This window comes from Salvelinus fontinalis, chromosome 10 (assembly GCF_029448725.1).
Source record: "Salvelinus fontinalis isolate EN_2023a chromosome 10, ASM2944872v1, whole genome shotgun sequence".
NCBI classification, from domain to species: domain Eukaryota; kingdom Metazoa; phylum Chordata; class Actinopteri; order Salmoniformes; family Salmonidae; genus Salvelinus; species Salvelinus fontinalis.
In genome coordinates, this window is record NC_074674.1 from 45,072,323 (window position 1) to 45,097,310 (window position 24,988).

Consider the following 24,988-nt stretch of genomic DNA (forward strand, 5'->3'; position numbering starts at 1 on the left):
CATATCATATCTTCTGGGCCCGAGAAGCAGGAAGTTTAATTTGGGCATGCATTTCATCCAACATTCAGAATGCTGCCCCCTACCCTATAGAAGTTAACTAACCTCCAGACGAGCTTCAATGCCATACAACTCCCCTTCCGTGGCCTCCAACTGCTCTTAAATGCAAGTTAAACTAAATGCATGCTCTTCAACCGGTCGCTGCCCGCACCTGCCCGCCCGTAGAGCATCACTACTCTACTCTGACCTAGAATATGTGGACAACTACAAATACCTAGGTGTCTGGTTAGACAGTGAACTCTCCTTACAGACCCACATTAAGCATCTCCAATCCAAAATGACATCTAGAATCGGCTTCCTATTTCGCAACAAAGCATCCTTCACTCATGCTGCCAAACATGCCCTCGTAAAACTGACTATCCTACCGATTCTTGACTTCGGCGATGTCATTTACAAAATAGCCTCCAACACTCTACTCAACAAATTGGATGCAGTCTATCACAGTGCCGTCCGTTTTGTCACCAAAACCCCATATACTACCCACCACTGCGACCTGTATGCTCTCGTCAGCTGGCCCTCGCTTCATACTTGTTGCAAAACCCACTGTCTCCAGGTCATCTACAAGTCTTTGCTAGGTAAAGCCCCGCCTTATCTCAGTTCACTGGTCACCATAGCCGCACCCACCCGCAGTACGCGCTCCAGCAGGTATATTTCACTGGTCACCCTCAAAGTCAATTCCTCCTTTGTCCGCCTTTCCTTCCAATTCTCTGCTGCCAATGACTGGAACGAACTGCAAAAATCTCTGAAACTGGAGACACTTATCTCCCTCACCAGCTGTCAGAGCAGCTGTACATAGCCCATCCAACTACCTCATCCCAATACTGTATTTATTTATTTTTCTCCTTTGCACACCAGCATCTCTACTTGCACATTCATCTTCTGCACATCTATCACTCCAGTGTTTAATTGCTATATCGTAATTACCTCACCACTATGGCCTATTTTGTTGCCTTACCTCCCTTATCTTACCTCATTTGCACACACTGTATATATACTTTTTCCCCTTACTGTATTATTGACTGTATGTTTGTTTATTCCATGTGCAACTCTGTGTTGCTGTATGTGTCGAACTGCTTGGCTTTATCTTGGCCAGGTTGCATGTGTAAATGAGAACTTGTTCTCAACTGTCCTACCTGGTTAAATAAAGGTGAAATCATTTGTTTATAAATAAATAAACCGCTGGGACCAACGCCAAGAGGAATGGAACGTCTCGTGATGAAGACCTGCTGCGCTTCTCTTTTGAGTAAAATGTTTTTTCTTTGCTTTTTTAAAACTGTAGTTTCTGTAGTCGCTGCCCAGCTCCCCAAAGCATCTGAAAATCTCTCCCTTCAATAACGTTTTTTAAAGGCTATGTAACAAAAATATATAGACTTGCAATGTTTTTTTTTTAACAATAAGGCTTAAATGAACGTGTAAAGCTTTCAGTTTAGGCTGTCCATATTTAATTGTTTTACATTTATGCTACATATAGCCTACCTAGCATGTTGTTTTTGAGGCATTTTATTATGTGTTCACAAAAACAAATCAACCTTTGAAATACTGTTATTCCTCAACCTCGTACATCTAAAACTGTCAATCATCATCATCAACATCATGCAATGAATCGCTGGAGCAACGCCTGGCGTGACAGGAAAGTACCACGGTTTCCTGCGGTTGGGTCGGTAGGCAACTATTGGGTGATCAGTAGGCTATTCTAGTAGACGTTACTATAAAGACAGACGTTGGAGCTCTCGACCAGTCAACGGTGTTACCATCAGAAAGGTGTAATCAATTGGATATAAGGATTATTATAAAGTAGTTGTGACGGTGAACGAACTGAAAATGGGGAGAAAGAGGACAAGGCATATCATAATTCTCAGAGGACTCCCCGGATCAGGGAAGTCAACTCGGGCAAGGTAAACTTTTTTTTATATCGTACGAGGAGGATAAAAAAAAGTCGTTTAGCTTGATGATAATAAATACATTGCTGAAATAAACAATTAGATTTACCGTTATCAAAATAAATAGTTTTAAATATGTACTGTGAATTGTTCTCCATCCTATCCTTGATTAGCATATTTTTTGTAGGATTTGGTCAAATGTAAAGCTTGTACAGGATATGTTGGTTCATTTATAGCACAGACTACATTGATATAGCTTCTGTAAATTATTTTTAAATATAGGATAGGATGAACTGTCCCTGAGGGGAAAATTGTCTTAGACACCAGTATTGACGTAGCCTATTGATCAGCTTTACATGTATTTGTAAAAAAATAAAAAATAAATAATAATAATTAATCTAACTACTCCTGAGGTGCTGACCTGTTGCACCCTCAACAACCACTGTGATTATTATTATTTGACCCTGCTGGTAATCTATGAACATTTGAACATCTTGGCCATGTTCCGTTATAATCTCCACCCGGCACAGCCAGAGGAGGACTGGCCACCCCTCATAGGCTGGTTCCTCTCTAGGTTTCTTCCTAGGTTCTGGCCTTTCTAGGGAGTTTTTCCACGCCACTGTGCTTCTACACCTGCATTGCTTGCTGTTTGGGGGTTTTAGGCTGGGTTTCTGTACAGCACTTTGAGATATCAGCTGATGTAAGAAGGGCTTTATAAATACATTTGATTTGATGATTAAAAATACCTCTGTTTTCAAAGATGTGGCCCACAATGCAATACTCCGTAGAATTTAAAGGAGAAACCAACTCCTTGGCCTACATTAGAACACCACCACAGAAGCATCACGATTGGCGTCTTCCCAATTAAGTAGCCTGGTTTTGTTGTTTGGCTACTTGGAGAGAACTAGGACCTATCAATTGCAGCCCACCTCTTCCAATGTATTGTGGAAACGTGTTCATCGAATTCTACTATACATATACAGATGAAGAGCCGAAATTAGTATAACCTCCTGCAATTAAACCCTAGGCTACTATAAAACGTTATATTGTGGCATAGAGAGAACGCTTCATGCGCAATTGCGGTGTTTTGGTGTTACTGGTTAATTTCGATAGCATATTCCCATATCTGATTATCAACTGTTGTCAAAGCCAAAATGAGTATGACATCTTGGCATTTAAACTATACATTTAAGTCATTTAGCAGACGCTCTTATCCAGAGCGACTTACAAATTGGAAAGTTCATACATATTCATCCTGGTCCCCCCGTGGGAATTGAACCCTGGTCCCCCCGTGGGAATTGAACCCACAACTCTGGCGTTGCAAGCGCCATGCTCTACCAACTGAGCCACACGGGACCATTTTCGAAATGTCACATAGCCTATTGTAAAACGTTTTTTTTTTAGGATACTCAAATGGCCAACTATTTAGGACGCAAGTATGGATATTCGGACATGGCTACGAGGGTTAAATATTTGGTATTTTACAAATCCTGAGAAGAAATCACTTTTCTCCCACTTTTTTCCCGACAAAACATTACGCGCCACAGAAAAAAATACATAAAAGCACATAGATGTGGCTATGCTCTCTTGCGTAAATAAATGAAACAAGCTTCGCTAGGCTAATCTTTTTGAGTATAAACTGTATTATTGTACTGTATTGTATTATACTGTATTATAAGGACTGGAATTATGCACCTCGTTCAAACTATGATAAAGCAGGGAGAGAACACGCGATTCTGTTGCAGCACATGCGGCCTACAAAGTTACAAGTAAAGGCTACCGAGTATATATATATATTTTGAAATAATATTTCCCCTGTTATTAGGCTACCTCCTCTTTCTCTCTCTATATTGCCTCATTCCTTCCTTGCTTTCAACAGTTAAATGAAATAATGTTTGTTGTCCATATCTTCATCATTCTGATGACATGCTTGAATAATATAGGACTATAATTCGATGGAGAAGGCTTTCACTTCTCTATACATTAGACGCGCATTCACGAAGATTAAATGGTTATGGGTCTGAATAAATAACTGCTATAGCCTACCGCAATCGCGCGTTCACTCTTCTTTGAAACTACCTGTGAGTTCTATTGGCTGCTGTATTTAACATTCAGCAAACAAGAGCTTAGTATTTTTGGGTATTTTGATATTTATTAGGATCCCCATTAGCTGTTGCAAAAGCAGCAGCTAATATTCCTTGGCCCAACCAAAACATGAAACATGACATAGGGCAGAATATTAATAGACAAGAACAGCTCAAGGACAGAACTACATACATTTAAAAACGGCACACGTAGCCTACATATCAATACATACACAGAAACTATCTATGTCAAATAGGGGAGAGGCGTTGTGAGGTGTTGCTTTATCTGTTGTTTTTTTTAAACCAGGTTTGCTGTTCATTTGAGCACTATGAGATGGAACCAGGTTCGTTGCAATAGCGGCTCTATATAATACTGTACACTTTCTTGAATTTGTTCTGGATTTGGGGACTGTGAAAAGACCCCTGGTGGCATGTCTGGTGGGGTAAGTGTGTGTGTCAGAGCTGTGTGTAAGTTGACTATGCAAACAATTTGGGATTTTCAACACATTCATGTTTCTTATAAAAATAAGAAGTGATGCAGTCAGTCTCTCCTCAACTCTTAGCCAAAAGAGACTGGCAGCATAGTATTTATATCAGCCGTCTGATTACAATGAAGCTTGCCTCCCTCTTCAAATAGTCTATTGGTATAAGAAATGCGTCAAAAAATTATGTCCAGCAAACTATTCTAGTCTAGCTTTTCCTAAATTGGACTCCAAGAGCTAAGGAGCCTTTTTTAAGGAGAGAGGCCAGGAGAGAAGGAGAGAGGTCAACAGAGAAGGAGAGAGACAGGCTATAAGTTAGAAGCGTATTATATACATAACCCATAATCCATTAGGTAAATATAAGACTAATACTGCATTGAATGTATTACCTGAAAGGTAGGCCATAGGACATCTATGTATATGGCTATAGGACATCTATGTATATGGCTATAGGACATCTATGTATATGGCCATAGGACATCTATATATATGGCTATAGGACATCTATATATATGGCTATAGGACATCTATGTATATGGCCATAGGACATCTATATATATGGCTATAGGACATCTATGTATATGGCCATAGGACATCTATATATATGGCTATAGGACATCTATATATATGGCTGTAGGACATCTATGTATATGGCTATAGGACATCTATGTATATGGCTATAGGACATCTATATATATGGCTATAGGACATCTATATATATGGCTATAGGACATCTATGTATATGGCTATAGGACATCTATATATATGGCTATAGGACATCTATATATATGGCTATAGGACATCTATATATATGGCTATAGGACATCTATATATATGGCTATAGGACATCTATATATATGGCTATAGGACATCTATATATATGGCTATAGGACATCTATATATATGGCTATAGGACATCTATATATATGGCTATAGGACATCTATATATATGGCTATAGGACATCTATATATATGGCTATAGGACATCTATATATATGGCTATAGGACATCTATATATATGGCTATAGGACATCTATATATATGGCTATAGGACATCTATATATATGGCTATAGGACATCTATATATATGGCTATAGGACATCTATATATATGGCTATAGGACATCTATATATATGGCTATAGGACATCTATATATATGGCTATAGGACATCTATATATATGGCTATAGGACATCTATATATATGGCTATAGGACATCTATATATATGGCTATAGGACATCTATGTATATGGCTATAGGACATCTATATATATGGCTATAGGACATCTATATATATGGCTATAGGACATCTATGTATATGGCTATAGGACATCTATATATATGGCTATAGGACATCTATATATATGGCTATAGGACATCTATGTATATGGCTATAGGACATCTATATATATGGCTATAGGACATCTATATATATGTCTATAGGACATCTATGTATATGGCTATAGGACATCTATGTATATGGCTATAGGACATCTATGTATATGGCTATAGGACATCTATGTATATGGCTATAGGACATCTATATATATGTCTATAGGACATCTATGTATATGGCTATAGGACATCTATGTATATGGCTATAGGACATCTATGTATATGGCTATAGGACATCTATGTATATGGCTATAGGACATCTATATATATGGCTATAGGACATCTATATATATGGCTATAGGACATCTATATATATGGCTATAGGACATCTATATATATGGCTATAGGACATCTATATATATGGCTATAGGACATCTATATATATGGCTGTAGGACATCTATGTATATGGCTATAGGGCATCTATATATATGGCTATAGGGCATCTATGTATATGGCTATAGGGCATCTATATATATGGCTATATGACATCTATGTATATGGCTATAGGACATCTATATATATGGCTATAGGACATCTATATATATGGCTATAGGACATCTATGTATATGGCTATAGGGCATCTATATATATGGCTATAGGACATCTATGTATATGGCTATAGGACATCTATATATATGGCTATAGGACATCTATATATATGGCTATAGGACATCTATATATATGGCTATAGGACATCTATGTATATGGCTATAGGGCATATATATATATGGCTATAGGACATCTATGTATATGGCTATAGGACATCTATATATATGGCTATAGGACATCTATATATATGGCTATAGGACATCTATGTATATGGCTATAGGGCATCTATATATATGGCTATAGGACATCTATGTATATGGCCATAGGACATCTATATATATGGCTATAGGACATCTATATATATGGCTATAGGACATCTATATATATGGCTATAGGACATCTATATATATGGCTATAGGACATCTATATATATGGCTATAGGACATCTATGTATATGGCTATAGGACATCTATGTATATGGCTATAGGACATCTATATATATGGCTATAGGACATCTATATATATGGCTATATATCAATCTAGAACAGGGTTATCTATTTTGGATGCAATTTGAATGGAGTTGATGGAGAGAGAGAGAAAGACTGTGAGAGTGCTGACACACTGATTTAAAGCAACAATATTCAAGTAAAAGGCTGTTTTAAAACTCTGCAGCTGCAATAAAAAACAAACATCTTTACAGTAAAAAAAAAAAACTGTGACCCCTGAAAACCAGATGGAGATGGGTAAATTAGATGCACGTTTGGTCTTTATATTACTGTAGCATAGACTATGCTACAGGAAATGCAGGCCTTCCTGTCGCAAGAAAAAAAGTTACCATGATGAGATGCTAGGTCTGTGAAGTTTGCGCTCCGTACTGAGATGGGCTGTCTGTCGCCACCCTGAGAGGGACTGTCTGTCGCCACCCTGAGAGGGACTGTCTGTCGCCACCCTGAGAGGGACTGTCTGCGCTCCGTACTGAGATGGGCTGTCTGTCGCCACCCTGAGAGGGACTGTCTGCGCTCCGTACTGAGATGGGCTGTCTGTCGCCACCCTGAGAGGGACTGTCTGCGCTCCGTACTGAGATGGGCTGTCTGTCGTCACCCTGAGAGGGACTGTCTGCGCTCCGTACTGAGATGGGCTGTCTGTCGCCACCCTGAGAAGGACTGTCTGTCGCCACCCTGAGAGGGACTGTCTGCGCTCCATACTGAGATGGGCTGTCTGTCGTCACCCTGAGAGGGACTGTCTGTCGCCACCCTGAGAGGGACTGTCTGTCGCCACCCTGAGAGGGACTGTCTGTCGCCACCCTGAGAGGGACTGTCTGCGCTCCGTACTGAGATGGGCTGTCTGTCGCCACCCTGAGAGGGACTGTCTGCGCTCCGTACTGAGATGGGCTGTCTGTCGCCACCCTGAGAGGGACTGTCTGCGCTCCATACTGAGATGGGCTGTCTGTCGTCACCCTGAGAGGGACTGTCTGTCGCCACCCTGAGAGGGACTGTCTGCGCTCCGTACTGAGATGGGCTGTCTGTCGCCACCCTGAGAGGGACTGTCTGTCGCCACCCTGAGAGGGACTGTCTGTCGCCACCCTGAGAGGGACTGTCTGCGCTCCGTACTGAGATGGGCTGTCTGTCGCCACCCTGAGAGGGACTGTCTGTCGCCACCCTGAGAGGGACTGTCTGTCGCCACCCTGAGAGGGACTGTCTGTCGCCACCCTGAGATGGGCTGTCTGCGCTCCGTACTGAGATGGGCTGTCTGTCGCCACCCTGAGAGGGACTGTCTGCGCTCCATACTGAGATGGGCTGTCTGTCGCCACCCTGAGATGGGCTGTCTGTCGCCACCCTGAGAGGGACTGTCTGCGCTCCATACTGAGATGGGCTGTCTGTCGCCACCCTGAGATGGGCTGTCTGCGCTCCGTACTGAGATGGGCTGTCTGTCGCCACCCTGAGAGGGACTGTCTGCGCTCCGTACTGAGATGGGCTGTCTGTCGACACCCTGAGAGGGACTGTCTGCGCTCCGTACTGAGATGGGCTGTCTGTCGCCACTCTGAGAGGGACTGTCTGTCGCCACCCTGAGAGGGACTGTCTGTCGCCACCCTGAGAGGGACTGTCTGCGCTCCGTACTGAGATGGGCTGTCTGTCGCCACCCTGAGAGGGACTGTCTGTCGTCACCCTGAGAGGGACTGTCTGTCGCCACCCTGAGAGGGACTGTCTGCGCTCCGTACTGAGATGGGCTGTCTGTCGTCACCCTGAGAGGGACTGTCTGTCGCCACCCTGAGAGGGACTGTCTGTCGTCACCCTGAGAGGGACTGTCTGCGCTCCGTACTGAGATGGGCTGTCTGTCGTCACCCTGAGAGGGACTGTCTGCGCTCCATACTGAGATGGGCTGTCTGTCGCCACCCTGAGAGGGACTGTCTGCGCTCCATACTGAGATGGGCTGTCTGTCGCCACCCTGAGAGGGACTGTCTGCGCTCCGTACTGAGATGGGCTGTCTGTCGTCACCCTGAGAGGGACTGTCTGCGCTCCGTACTGAGATGGGCTGTCTGTCGTCACCCTGAGAGGGACTGTCTGCGCTCCGTACTGAGATGGGCTGTCTGTCGTCACCCTGAGAGGGACTGTCTGCGCTCCGTACTGAGATGGACTGTCTGTCGTCACCCTGAGAGGGACTGTCTGCGCTCCATACTGAGATGGGCTGTCTGTCGCCACCCTGAGAGGGACTGTCTGCGCTCCATACTGAGAGGGACTGTCTGCGCTCCGTACTGAGATGGGCTGTCTGTCGCCACCCTGAGAGGGACTGTCTGCGCTCCATACTGAGATGGGCTGTCTGTCGCCACCCTGAGAGGGACTGTCTGTCGTCACCCTGAGAGGGACTGTCTGTCGCCACCCTGAGAGGGACTGTCTGTCGCCACCCTGAGAGGGACTGTCTGCGCTCCATACTGAGATGGGCTGTCTGTCGTCACCCTGAGAGGGACTGTCTGTCGCCACCCTGAGAGGGACTGTCTGCGCTCCGTACTGAGATGGGCTGTCTGTCGTCACCCTGAGAGGGACTGTCTGTCGCCACCCTGAGAGGGACTGTCTGCGCTCCATACTGAGATGGGCTGTCTGTCGCCACCCTGAGAGGGACTGTCTGTCGTCACCCTGAGAGGGACTGTCTGTCGCCACCCTGAGAGGGACTGTCTGTCGTCACCCTGAGAGGGACTGTCTGTCGCCACCCTGAGAGGGACTGTCTGTCGCCACCCTGAGAGGGACTGTCTGTCGCCACCCTGAGAGGGACTGTCTGTCGCCACCCTGAGAGGGACTGTCTGCGCTCCATACTGAGATGGGCTGTCTGTCGCCACCCTGAGAGGGACTGTCTGTCGCCACCCTGAGAGGGACTGTCTGTCGCCACCCTGAGAGGGACTGTCTGTCGCCACCCTGAGAGGGACTGTCTGCGCTCCGTACTGAGATGGGCTGTCTGTCGCCACCCTGAGAGGGACTGTCTGCGCTCCGTACTGAGATGGGCTGTCTGTCGCCACCCTGAGAGGGACTGTCTGTCGTCACCCTGAGAGGGACTGTCTGTCGTCACCCTGAGAGGGACTGTCTGTCGCCACCCTGAGAGGGACTGTCTGCGCTCCATACTGAGATGGGCTGTCTGTCGTCACCCTGAGAGGGACTGTCTGTCGCCACCCTGAGAGGGACTGTCTGCGCTCCGTACTGAGATGGGCTGTCTGTCGCCACCCTGAGAGGGACTGTCTGCGCTCCATACTGAGATGGGCTGTCTGTCGCCACCCTGAGAGGGACTGTCTGCGCTCCGTACTGAGATGGGCTGTCTGTCGCCACCCTGAGAGGGACTGTCTGCGCTCCGTACTGAGATGGGCTGTCTGTCGCCACCCTGAGAGGGACTGTCTGCGCTCCATACTGAGAGGGACTGTCTGTCGCCACCCTGAGAGGGACTGTCTGCGCTCCGTACTGAGATGGGCTGTCTGTCGCCACCCTGAGCGTTGATGAGTCATCATGCAGACCACATTTAAACATTCCATATCATTTAACAGTTCCATTTCATGCCGTGCTGTTCATAATAATCATTTATTATAATTTACTGGTTTCTCGCCGTTACTTATATCTGGAAACACCATTCAACCCTAGATTATATAGATATCCCGTGCAGCCCAATTCTGAGCTTTTGCCCTATTATTGGCCAAATATCTGATGTAATTGGTCAAAAGACCATAAGATCAGAATTGTAAAAACAGCCATAAGGCTCTGTTAAAAAGACTAATAAATAAAATGACACAAAAGGTGAAAAAACAGTCGATGTGCCCTTGAGCAAGGCACTTAACCCTACTTGCTCCGGTAAGTCGCTCTGGATAAGAGCGTCTGCTAAAATGACAAAAATGTTATGAAGGTTATGGGTGACTGTGAGAGGCAGCATTCCTCCCTGCAGACAGTGTTTTTAACCGAACGTTATCAGACAAGTGCATAAGATGACTTCAAGCCCCTCCCATGTACTTCTCTCTGATTATCAGTTCCTCCCTTCAGGCTGACGCTCTAGATAACATGTAAACAGCCTCACCAGCTCTGCTAGGGCAAGTCAAATGGTCAGAGTGAGGCAGTGGCGGTCGGTGACGTTTATGACGAGGGAGGACTTTTTTGTTCTTCATGAGCATTGGCCTTATTTCTATTACGGCATATTGGATGACTGTCATTCATATTCCATTCACCCAGGTAAATGTAATATCAACAGGTTTAGGCTACTACATGATACTCTAAATGTCCCTATAGCCACCTATCAATCAAAGTCTACAGCATGGGTGCACACAGGTGGAGAGAACATTTTGAGGTGACAAGACAGTGACACATGGACAGACAGTGACACATTCAAAATCGCCTTGCACACACTTGCCTGCATCGAGCTGATCTACGGTGTAATCATTGGTCCAACAGTTGCAAACGAGAGTTTCTATTGAACAAACGCAGGCATGTTTATCCCCGTTTCGTTGAAGAAACGTTTTTCAACAGAATCGGCGGAATGAATACACCACTGATGACAGGTAAACACAGTTTACTTTTGTAGCAGCCACGTTGTATTTCTTCTCGTACTTATGCGCTCTCCTCCTCTCACCTTTTCCCTTCATTTGTGGACTTCAATTCACAACACATCAGCTGTATGTGACCAAGTGAAAAAACCTTTAAAAGCAAAACCATATCATAACCACTACACACGGCCTACATCATTGTCACCATATTAGCTAATGATGGCAGGCCCAACTGCCTGTAAACACAGTCCAGTTCAAAGTGAATGATGACAGACCTGTGTGGTAAATGGCTTATTTGCATAAGCCAATTTACCACACAATTTACCACAGTCCCTGATCCTGTTGACCCAGGGAGCCATACAAGCTAGAACCGCCACTGCAGCAGCCAATAGAACTCAAGGGTAGTTTGAAAGAAGAGCGAATGGTAGGCGATAGCTGTTATTTATGTTCTCTCCCTGCTTTATCATGGTTTGAACGATGTGCGTAATTCCAGTCTATATACAGTATTATAAACTGGGTGGTTCGAGCCCTGAATGCTGATTGGCTGACAGCCCTGGTATATATATATTTTTTAATTTAACCTTTATTTAACTAGGCAAGTCAGTTAAGAACAAATTCTAATTTACAATGACGGCCTATCCCGACCAAACCTGGACGACGCTGGGCCAATTGTGCGCCGCCCTATGGGACTCTCAATCACGGCCTGATGTGATACAGCCTGGATATCAGACTGTATACCACGGGTATGACAAAACATTTACTTTTAGTGCTCTAATTATGTTGGTAACCAGTTTATAATAGCAATAATGCACCTTGGAGGTTTGTGGTATATGGCCAATATACCACGGCTAAGGGCTGTATCCAGGCACTCAGCGTTGCGTCTTGACTAAGAACAGCCCTTAGCCGTGGTATATTGGCCATATACCACACCCCCTCTGGCCTTAGTGCTTAAATACAGTGTAATACAATACGGTACAGTAATATAGTTCACAGTCAAAAAGATTAGCCTACTGGAGCTAGTTTCATTTATTTACCCAGGGGAGCATTTTGCTAGCTACATCTATGGGCTTTTCTGTTTTCTGTCATGCGTAATGTGCAGTAGCCTATATCATGTATGTAGCCTGTTGGATAATGTATTTAATGTAGGGCTCATTAAATGTATTTAATGTAGGGCTCATTAAATGTATTTAATGTAGGGCTCATTATATGTATTTAATGTAGGGCTCATAAAATGTATTTAATGTAGGGCTCATTATATGTATTTAATGTAGGGCTCATAAAATGTATTTAATGTAGGGCTCATAAAATGTATTTAATGTAGGGCTCATAATATGTATTTAATGTAGGGCTCATTAAATGTATTTAATGTAGGGCTCATTAAATGTATTTAATATATGGCTCATTATATGTATTTAATGTAGGGCTCAATAAATGTATTTAATATAGGGCTCATTATATGTGTTTAATGTAGGGCTCAATAAATGTATTTAATATATGGCTCATTATATGCATTTAATATAGGGCTCATTATATGTGTTTAATGTAGGGCTCAATAAATGTATTTAATATATGGCTCATTATATGCATTTAATGTAGGGCTCATTATATGTATTTAATGTAGGCTCATCAGAGTCAGGTAGCATCAGGTTTGAATTTTCAGACAAATCTCTAATCAAATCCAGACATATACAGTAGGCCGATTTACACGCTTTATAATGCTTTTGAATGACACTTCCAGTTTTGGCGGGAAAACCGGGTTACCGGGTGAAAAGTGATTCATTCTCGGTATGGAACATTTGTAAAATACCCCGGGAAAATATTCAACCCTAATTACAATCCACATAGACATTCAAACTGTTAAGAACAAAAACCTAACCTTTCTATTGGCAAGGTGTTTCTAGTCACTAGACTCTTCCATCTCTGGGGGAGTGTTAAGGCTTTCCTTCAGAAGAGGTATTGTAGTTCAGTTAACAACAGAAGAGTAGTTTTAAACTCAGTTCTCCTGACCCTCTAGCTCAGTGTTTCCCAAACTCGGTCCTGGGGACCCCAATGGGTACACGTTCTGTTTTTCCCCCCCTAACACTACACAGCTGATTCAAATGATCAAAGCTTCATGATTAGTTGATTATTCAAATCAATCCAAAAAAACAAAACGTGCATCCATTTGGGGTCCCCAGGACAGAGTTAGGAGACGTTGCTGTAGACAGAGCGGTGTCTTATCAACCCTGTGCCCCTGGAAGAGAAAGGTAGCTATACCCCCCCCCCCCCCCCCCCCCCCCACACACACACACTTCTCTATACAAGCTGTGTATGTGTTCTGTTTGAGTAGATGTTGAGTGTGAGTGTGTGTGTTCTGTCTGAGTAGATGTTGAGTGTGAGTGTGTGTGTTCTGTCTGAGTAGATGTTGAGTGTGAGTGTGTGTGTCTACAGGGATATCTTGAAGGAGTATGGGTCTGGAGAAGCCTTCAGCACAGACGACTACTTCAGGGAGAACGGGAAGATGGTTGGGTTCCACAAGAAATACCTGCAAGAAGCTCATGAATGGAACCGTAACAGAGGTAGTTATAGGGTTGATTGGTTAATATGTTTAACGATTCATTTATTAATTAATTTATTGATCTATTAATTTATCCACCAATTTCTCACATTTGTGATTTTTCATCAGAAATGTCAAATATTACTGTCCTCAGATTAGTTTTATTCATAAATGTTAGATGTGTATTACAATTGGTTTGGTTCCAAACACTATGTATCTATTGTATAGTTGGAATTGAATGTTCGTTTGCTGTATATTTAACATACACTCTTAGAAAAAAGGCTTCCAAAAGTTTTTTTTTAAGGTTCTACGAAGAACTGTTTTAATCAGAAGAACACTTTTTGGAAGATAATGGTTCTTAGTAAGGCAAAGGGTTCTACCTAGAACCTTTAACATCATAAGAACTGTTTTTGAAAGAAAGGGTTCTTTAATGATTCTTTGGAAGGCAAGAAGGGTTCTACATACAACCATATATAATATTTCCCAGCATGCTCTATTGAAGGGAGATTTTCACAATTGTTTGTTTAACTGTAATAGCTGTGTTTTTGCATGTACATTGATTGGTTGATTAATTTTATGCTACACAGAAATGTAAATAACATACAGTTTCATAGAGGGTTCTATGTAGAACCATATACTGTACAAGGGATTCTTTGAAGAACCCTACATAGAGAGTTCTAGATAGAACCCTCTGCAAAGGGTTCTACCCTCTACGGGGACAAACCAAAGGACCCTGTATGGTTCTAGTTAGCACCTTTTTTTCTTAGTGAATAAATTTAACTCATCATAAATCTAGCCTTATTCTATAGTGATTGTTTGTCCCTGAAATGTCGCCATCTAGTGGTAGGTTTCAAACTAATACATGTCTGTCATTTAAAAACAAACTTATATTTAACCTTTCTTTAACTAGACAAGTCTTTTAAAAACCCCATGCCATGACTAGATGAGGGGAAAAACACGCCAATCTCTTTCATAAGTTATTAACACAAAAAAATCTAATTTACTATCATTTTTGAAAATGGATATATAGCGTTTTGGAATTAAACTCTTCATGTTTTATTAATGGTATGATTGAACAATTGATTGGTTGATTGTTTAATTAGCGAATTTGATCATTAATTGTGTGATGGATTAATTGATTGGTTGATTGATTAATTCGTGAATTTGACCATTAATTGTGTGATGGATTAATTGATTGGTTGATTGATTAATTCGTGAATTTGACCATTCATTGTGTGATGGATTAATTGATTGGTTGATTGATTCATTTGTGGATTTGATCATTAATTGTGTGATGGATTAATTGATTGGTTGATTGATTAATTAGTGGATTTGATCATTAATTGTGTGATGGATTAATTGATTGGTTGATATATTATTAAGGTTGATTCAAGGGTTATGTTAATGAGTTGCTCCTTGCAGTTCTTCAAGCCATCAGAGGAAAAGTCCATCCGATCGTGATTGACAACATCAATCTGCAGAAATGGGAGATGTGGCCTTATGTCCGAATGGTAAGGACTACTTTTGCCTGTGTGTGTGTGTGTGTGTGTATGTGTGTGTGTGTGTATGTGTGTGTGTATGTGAATGTATGTGTGTGTGTGTGTGTGGACGTGTTGTTATGACAATACTGTGTTTGTCTCTTTCAGGCGTTTCGCCGTGGCTACTGGATCGAGTTTGAGGACCTCCCTGCCATTCCGTTAGAGATTCTCGACAGGTATTGATGAGAAGAGAAACCAAAGCACAGTTGTGCTTGTATCATCTGACATGTAAAGTTGCTACACACACACACACACACACACACACACACACACACACACACACACACACACACACACACACACACACACACACACACACACACACACACACACACACACACACACACACACACACACACAAATGACAAACACAAATGACACACACAAATGACAAACACATATGCATAGTGGTTGACACGTTGTATGCCTCCCTCTCAGACGGTGTCCTCAGATCCCCATGGAGGTGTTAGAGAGGATGAACGAAGGTTATGAGCCCGTAAAGAAAATATGGGACGTCATCTATGACTACAAGTCTAAAGAGAGGTGGATGCCAAACCCAGAGAGACTGCAGAACCACTGGTGATCAGGAGACCAATACAATGTTGTTGTTTTTTTTTGTGTGTGTGTGTGTGTGTGTGTGTGTGTGTGTGTGTGTGTGTGTGTTTATGTGTGTGTGTGTGTGTGTGTGTTTATGTGTGTGTGTGTGTGTGTGTGTGTGTGTGTGTGTGTGTGTGTGTGTGTGTGTGTGTGTGGATTCGTTAGTGCTTCTATCCTTGTGGGGACCTAAAATCCCTGAATGTCCCCACAAGGATAGTAACACAAGGAAAACTACATTTCCCACATCCCCATGAGGACAATGGCTATTTTAAGCATAGAGGTTAGGTTAAGGGTTAGAATTAGGGTAATGGTAAGGGGTTAGTGGTTAGGTTTAAGGCTAGGGTTAGGTTTAGGGTTTGGTATGGGTTAAGGTTAAGGTTAGGGTTAAGGTAAAGGTTTAGGGTAAGGGGTTAGGGAAAATAGGATTTTGAATGGAAATAAATTTTAGGTCCCCACGAGGATAGAAGAACATAACATGTGTGCGTTTGTTACTATCCTTGTGGGTACTGCAATCCCCCAAAGTCCCCACAAGGATAGTAAAACAAGGAACATTCTCCCACATGGGCACATTTCCCACGTGCCCACAAGGACATTGGCTGTTTTAGGGTAAGGAGGTAGGTTTAGGGTGAGGGATGTGTGTGTGTGTGTGTGTGTGTGTGTGTGTGTGTGTGTGTGTGTGTGTGTGTGTGTGTGTGTGTGTGTGTGTGTGTGTGTGTGTGTGTGTGTGTGTGTGTGTGTGTGTGTGTGTGTGTGTGTGTGTGTGTGTGGTGACTATACCTGTGATGAGATGATACAACTCAGGACCTCACACCCTAGTTCCCTTATAGTACCCTGGTACTTTGGTAATGTCACCTAAATGGTGCTGTCTGAATTGTCACCGAGGTGTTTCTCCAGGTTGTATAGAATATATTCCTCATGTCAGAACATGAAGGACCCTGAGATGGGAAGTTTCGTTCACATTTTCCTTTAAGGGCTCGATTCAATCCGTATCGCAGAAGTCCAGTGCTATAGACACATGAAGCTTTTTTTGCCAGTCTCCTCGAACATGGGGACATTGCCTTTAAATTTCAATTGCGCTATAGCTCTGACCTTTCATGATATGTATTGAATCCATGTCTACGTTTACAGAAAAACAGAAATCATCCCTGTATGATGCAAAATGCAGCATCATATAATGTAAAATGCCTCATACGGGGATGATTATTCTATTTTGAAAGTTAAATATCTTGAAAACTTGATTGCTGACTTGCAAAACATTTTGGGACTATGTCAACAATTTACTAATGAAACAAATACCAAAATAAAACACTTGGGTAGAGTTTTCCTTTAACTGTTAACACTCAGATGGTTCTTAACTGTTAACACACTGATGGTTCTTAACAGTTAACACTCAGATGGTTCTTAACTGTTAACACACAGATGGTTCTTAACTGTTAACACACTGATGGTTCTTAACTGTTAACACACAGATGGTTCTTAACAGTTAACACACAGATGGTTCTTAACAGTTAACACTCAGATGTTTCTTAACTGTTAACACACTGATGGTTCTTAACAGTTAACACTCAGATGGTTCTTAACTGTTAACACTCAGATGGTTCTTAACTGTTAACACACAGATGGTTCTTAACTGTTAACACTCAGATGGTTCTTAACTGTTAACACACTGATGGTTCTTAACAGTTAACACTCAGATGGTTCTTAACTGTTAACACACTGATGGTTCTTAACTGTTAACACACTGATGGTTCTTAACTGTTAACACACAGATGGTTCTTAACTGTTAACACACAGATGGTTCTTAACTGTTAACACTCAGATGGTTCTTAACAGTTAACACTCAGATGGTTCTTAACTGTTAACACTCAGATGGTTCTTAACTGTTAACACACTGATGGTTCTTAACTGTTAATACACTGATGGTTCTTAACTGTTAACACTTTCTGTTTTTGTGGTTAAGCGAGAAATGCTTCTGTTGTAGGAAATGTTTCCTTTCCATATTGGATTGCAGTGCCAAGCTTTTTTAAAACAAAAGTTTAGTTTTCTTTGGAATATTTCAGACACATAATATACAAATACACACCTCTTTTCTGCTCCCTTCTATCCATGTTTACATCACATAAATATTTGTATGGAATCTGTCTTGAGAATATTGCTTTACAAGTAAGGTAGTATAGAGTTAGTAGCTGTTTTACATGTGCTTTTCTACCCGTTGCTTTGTGCAGATGTTGTTGAATTAAATGAAAACCCTTGTAAAAAAAGTTTTTGTGTGTTTTATTTACCCCCTTTTTCGATCTTGTCTCATCGCTGCAAGTCCCCAATGGGCTTGGGAGGCGAAGGTCGAGTCATGCGTCCTCCATAACATGACCCGCCAAACCGCACTTCTTAACCCCCGCCCGCTTAACCCGGAAGCCAGCCGCACCAATGTGTCAGAAGAAACACTGTTCAACTGACGACCAAGGTCAGCCTGTAGGCGCCCGGCCCACCACAAGGAGTCACTAGAGTGCAATGAGCTAAGTAAAGCCCCCCTGGCCAAACCCTCCCCTAACCAGGACGACGCTGGGACAATTGTGACCCGCACAATGGGACTCCCGATCACGGCTGGTTGTGATACAGCAAGGGGTCAAACTTGGGTCTGTAGTAATGCCTCAGACCCCTGTCCTTAGACCCCTGCACTACTCGGGAGGCCCAAATTGTCTGTTTTTGTCCCAATTATTACATGATTTAAAGCGATTGCAAATATTCTACATTTAAACATAATCAGAGTCCTAAGTTTTTAAAATTAGTTTTTTATGCTAATTTGTGAATATAAATGTCTCTGCATATGGTGTGGCTGGTTCACTGGCTGCTCCTTTTCCTCTACTTCCTTTTCTTCACCTGGAGAGGGCCGAGCACAGTCGGGTAGAGAAGCAGTCTTTCTTCTTCTTTTTCTTCCACTTCTTCTTCTTTTTTTCCGTATTCTTCTTCTCCTCCTCTGCAGGAACCCCACAAAGGGTTCTATTTGGAACTCGAAAGGGTTCTATCTGGAACCTAAAAGGGTTTTCCTATGGGGATAGTTGAAGAACCATTTTGGAAGCCTTTTTTCTAAGAGTATATGACGACAGTCGGTATGAAGATAGTAGCTATTAAGATAGTTGGTATGAAGATAGTTGAGAACAATTTGACAAAGACTTGAATCCAAGTTTAGAATATTTACCATAACTAACATAGGCCTTTTACCATACCTCTAACATAGGCGTTGAGCATACCTCATTTATACTAAACCTCTATCAATGAGGTAACCTTAAGGATTCCTCCTAGAATTTTACTTTTAACTGAGTATAATAAAAAATATAAGTATAAAAATACTTTACTGCAACTTCTTATTACTGCAATATTCCACAGACAGTTTTAATACAAATATTGAAACTGACTAGAAGGGAAAGCAGAAAAGAATTCTATAAACAAAACTTTTCTTTATTTAAACAGTAGCATGTTCTACGTTTAAGCAATCAAATCTGGAGAAAAACCTGTCATTCAACAGAAGCACTTATATTCTTTCTTGAGCACAAAATTAAAAAAGCAAGGAGTCATCCAATAGTGAAATGAAGGGTTATCTAAGCAAAAATTCCCGAGGGGGTGTGGAATACGGCCAATATATATTTTTTTAAATCACAATATATTTTAAGCTTAAAAAGCTACAGCAAAAATCTTCTTCCTGCAGACGACAGGTTCTTCTAGCAAGCTCATACTGTAGATCATTTATTTTATTTTATACCCTCCATTTTCCTTTCTGCTAACTCCTTGTGGTAAACACCTACCCCAATGACACATCTAGTGGTGAACATCGAATGCTGTCCTCGTTTAAAAAAAAGGGTGCTTTTTCAGCCTCCACTTTTCACCTAAGCAGGACGTCCATCCGCTTCACCCCTAACCGTTCTAACTTGGGGATTTCCAGATCAAGACAACATCCTTAATGTATCTTATTATTAACCTTAACTTTTAAACATTCACTATTAAACATTATTCTTCCTCAGCCCACTCAGTTACAGTCTTATTCCAACTCAATGTATCACTCCCATTACATATTTAACTTCCACCAATTTAAACATTTCAACATTATAACAGTTCAACATTATAACCTTTCATTATCAACATCCTAAGGCCTTGTTCCTCTAAGCTTAACGAACCTAGTCTATATGCATCGTACCTTAAAGCAAACAACATTGTTAACCATTTACTGCATTCCTCTAATCACCCTTTAATCACTTCTTCCACTATACATTTCCCCCAAAGCTTTCAAACTTGAACATTTAACGAATTTAACTTTTAATCATTATTTTTGTAAATTCCAGTCCCAATTTATTTATGTAACTTATTTTTCTATTTTTTCAATGTCAATTGTCTCTCAATATTCATTATTTGTGCTCCATGTGTGTGTGTGTGTGTGTGCGTGTGTGTGTGTGTGTGTGTGAAAGTGGAACTTCATCATAAGTGTGTGCATGGGGATATGCGATTGTGTCTCTAAAATGTCACAGAGAACTGGACCTTGGCCCACTGCTCTTCACAGCCTTATTGCTTAATTATACAATGGGTGGTTCGAGCCCTGAATGCTGATTGGCTGACAGACGTGGTATATCAGACCGTATACCACAGGTATGACAAAACATTTTTAATTTTTTACTGCTCTAATTATGTTGGTAACCAGTTTATAATAGCAATAAGGCACATTGGGGGTTTGTGGTACATGGCCAATATACCACGGCTAAGGGCTGTATCCAGGCACTCCACGTTGCTTCTTACACGTGGTATATTGGCCATATACCACACCCCCTCTGGCCTTTTTGCTTAGATAACAGTATTTCAGTATTGGATGACTCCTTGCTTTTTAAATTTTGTGCTCAAGAAAGAATATAAGTGCTTCTGTTGAATGACAGGTTTATCTCCAGATTTGATTGCTTAAACGTAGAACATGCTACTGTTTAAATAAAGAAAAGTTTTGTTTATAGAATTCTTTTCTGCTTTCCCTTCTATTCAGTCGATTCAATGTGTATTTAAACTCTCTGTGGAATATTGCCGTAATAAGCATTGGCAGTAATACGTTTTAATCGGTTGGAAGAGGTGTTTTCTCCATGTATGTGCTCAGCAACACATTGTTGTTTGCTCACCTTTCCCTTCAATACTTTATGGTTTAATTAAAAAATTAAAAAAATACGCAGATATGGCCTGTCTTTTAAACAACATGCATATACACAAAATAAGTATATTGTACATCATTTTGGTCTAACCTGGGCATTAGCTAACAAAAATCCCTTTCTCAGACAGATTAGATCGCTGACTACTCAGAAAGACACTTCTGAACAATAAGCACTTTAACCTGTGAGGATCTGACATTCTTAGGCAGAGATATTGGAACCAAGGGGACAAGAGTAGGCACTCTAATGGTAGATTTAGGCCCTTCATTACCCAGATCATTGTTTCAAAAGATTGATGATGGTGGACCTCAAATTGCCCAAAAGAGGGCGCCATTTCGCCATAAATTAATTTATTGCTCCAACAGTCTCTGTCTCTCTGTCTCTCGCTCTCTCATTCTCTCGCTCTCTCTCTCTCTCGCTCTCTCTCTCTCTCTCTCTCTCGCGCTCTCTGTCTCTCACAACGAAAGGTTATAACACGAAAGCTTAACATCAGTATTCTAAACACTCTTCCTTAAGTCAGGATTTTGTGTTAAACGCTCTCCAACAAAGCTTTCTTAGTGTCCAACAAGCTTTCTCTGCCCTTAACCTTGTTCTGAACACCTCCAAAACAAAGGTCATGTGGATTGGGAAGAAGAATGCCCCTCTCCCCACAGGTGTGATTACTACCTCTGAGGGTTTAGAGCTTGAGGTAGTCACCCCATACAAATACTTGGGAGTATGGCTAGACGGTACACTGTCCTTCTGTCAGCACATATCAAAGCTGCAGGCTAAAGTTACATCTAGACTTGGTTTCCTCTATCGTAATCGCTCCTCTTTCACCCCAGTTGCCAAACTAACCCTGATTCAGATGACCATCCTACCCATGCTAGATTACGGAGACGTAATTTATAGATTGGCAGGTAAGGGTGCTCGGCTAGATGTTCTTTACCATTCGACCATCAGATTTGCCACCAATGCTCCTTATAGGACACATATAAGGACTCTATATTCTATATTCCTCTGTAAACTGGTCATCTCGGTATACCCATTCCAAGACCCACTGGTTGATGCTTTTTATAAAAACCCTCTTAGGCCTCACTCCCTCCTTTCTGAGATATCTGTTGCAACCCTCATCCTCCACATTCAACACCCATTCTGCCAGTCACATTCTGTTAAAGGTCCCCAAAGCACACACATCCCTGGGTCGCTCGTCTTTTCAGTTCGCTGCAGCTAGCGACTGGAATGAGCTGCAACAAACACTCAAACTGGACAGTTTTATCTCCATCTCTTCATTCAAAGACTCAATCATGGACACTCTTACTGACAGTTGTGGCTGCTTTGCGTGATGTATTGTTGTCTCTACCTTCTTGCCCTTTGTGCTGTTGTCTGTGCCCAATAACGTTTGTAGCATGTTTTGTGCTGCTACCATGTTGTGCTGCTGTATGTTGGGTTGCTACCATGTTGTTGTCATGTTGAGTTGCTACCATGCCGTGTTGTCATGTGTTGCTGCCATGCTACAGTGGGCTCCAAAATTACTGGCACCCCTGACTGGCAATGCACAAACAATACTTTAAAAAATATATTTCAAAATCATACAATTATTTAATACAAAATACATTTCACCAAAATCAAGGTTTCATAATTATTGGCACTCCTCATTTAGTACTTAGTGCCACCACCTCTGGCAAGGATAACAGCATGGATTCTTTTCCTGTAATGTTTGACAAGGTTAAGGAACACATTTTGAGGGATTTTGGACCATTCCTCTATGCAGATCCTTTCAAGATCCTTCACATTCTTGGGTTTGCGCTTATCAACTGCCCTCTTCAACTCAGCCCACAGGTTTTCGATTGGATTAAGGTCCGGTGACTGAGATGGCCATGGCAGAACATTGATTTTGTTGTCACAGAACCATTTCTGTGTGGATCTTGAGGTCTGTTTTGGGTCATTGTCTTGTTGGAAAGTCCACATACAGCCAAGTCCCAGCCTTCTGGCAGAGGCAACCAGATTGTCAGCCAAAATTGCCTCGTACTTGGTAGAATTCATTGTGCCATCAATCTTAACCAGTGCCCCTGGACCTCTGGAATCAAAACAGCCCCAAAACATCACTGACCCCCCTCCATATTTCACCGTGGGTATGAGGTGCCTCTCCTTGTACGCATCTCTGTTTCGACGCCAAACATGCCGATGCTGTATCTGACCAAAACATTACATTTTGGTCTCATCTGACCAGAGCACCTTCTTTCAGTCATAATTTAATTGACGTTTGGCAAACTCCAAGCCCTTGCGTCTGTGTCTTGGGGTCAGAAAGGGCTTTCTTCTGGCAACCCTTCCAAAGAGCCTGTGGTTGTGGAGGTGACGTCTGATGGTGCTTTTTTAAACCTGGTGACCCCAAGACGCCACCAAGGCCTGCAATTCTTTCACAGTGATTCTTGGGGATTTTGATGCTTCTCTCACCATCCTCCTCCTTATCCTGGGGGGCAAAATGCATTTGCGCCCTCTACCCGTGAGGTTTTTGGCTGTTCCATATCTTTTGAATTTTTAAATAATTGCCCTGACAGTGCTCAGTGGTATATTCAATTCAATCGTCTTCTTGTAGCCATTACCAGATTTATGAAGGTCTACGACCATCTGTCTCTTTTGAACTGCCAGTTCTTTTGTTTTCTTCATGGTGTTAGATGACAAAAGGATATTGCATGTGTGTTACCTCATTTTTATACCATAGTGAAACAGGAAGTGATGTAATGGCTCAATATAGTTCCTTAACGCTTAGATAAACTTAAATAAGTGGAATTTAATTCCTAGTATAATTTTGGTAGATGTTATTTACAATAATCTTTAAGGGTGCCAATAATTGTGAAACCTTGATTTGGAGGACATTGATTTTAAATTAAATCAATAATTTATTTTGGTGTGTTCCATTGAAACATTAATAAAGCACAGTATTTTTCACATGTTGGTATTTTGAGTTTGTCTCTATAATTATATTGTTTATATTTTTTAAGTATTGTTTGTGCATTGCCAGTCAGGGGTGACAGTAATCTCTTTTGGATCTCACTGTATGTTGTTGTCTTATGTCTCTCTTTATGTAGTGTCGTGGTGTCTCTCTTGTCGTGATGTGTATTTTGTCCTATATTTTTTTTAATGTATATTTAATCCCAGCCCCCGTCCCTGCAGGAGGATTTTTTGTCTTTTGGTAGGCCGTCATTGTAAGAATTTGTTCTTAACTGACTTGCCTAGTTAAAGAAAGGTTAAATAAAATAAATGATCGTACCATGATATGCCTGTCAGACAGACATACAGTAGTACACAGGTAATCTGTACTGTACTGTACAATATACACTGAGTGTACAAAACATTAAGAACACCTACTTAATATTGAGTTGCACCCCCCCCCCATTTTTCATACACACGGGAAACTGTTGAGTGTGAAAAAAAACCCAGCAGCATTGCAGTTCTGGACACAAACCGGTGCACCTGGCACCTACTACCACACCCTGTTTAAAAGCATCTAAATCTTTTGTCTTGCCCATTCACCCTCTGAATGGCACAATTACACAATCCATGTCTCAATTGTCTCAAGGCTTAAAAATTCTTAAACCTGTCTCTTTCCCTTCATCCACACTGATTGAAATGGATTTAACAAGTGACATCAATAAGAGACCACAGCTTACACCTTGGTCAGTCTATGTCATGGAAAGAGCAGGTG

At 41.8% G+C, this 24,988-nt stretch overlaps 1 protein-coding gene across 4 annotated transcripts; it reads left to right on the top strand.

Moving 5' to 3' along the window:
• Window positions 1-1,475: 1,475 nt before the first annotated feature.
• Window positions 1,476-18,387, top strand: LOC129864191 (NEDD4-binding protein 2-like 1). Of its 4 annotated transcripts, XM_055936880.1 has the most exons (6): window positions 1,476-1,952; window positions 13,633-13,701; window positions 13,886-14,013; window positions 15,414-15,502; window positions 15,638-15,705; window positions 15,968-18,387. In XM_055936880.1, the coding sequence occupies exons 1-6, from the start codon at window positions 1,879-1,881 to the stop codon at window positions 16,110-16,112; spliced, it is 573 nt and encodes a 190-aa protein (XP_055792855.1). In that variant the 5' UTR covers window positions 1,476-1,878; the 3' UTR covers window positions 16,113-18,387. The 4 variants fall into 4 exon arrangements, with proteins under 4 accessions (XP_055792855.1, XP_055792857.1, XP_055792856.1 ...); XM_055936882.1 differs by lacking the exon at window positions 13,633-13,701 and having other exon boundaries at window positions 1,485-1,952; window positions 13,785-14,013; XM_055936881.1 differs by lacking the exon at window positions 13,633-13,701 and having other exon boundaries at window positions 1,488-1,952.
• The last annotated feature ends 6,601 nt before the right edge of the window (window positions 18,388-24,988 follow it).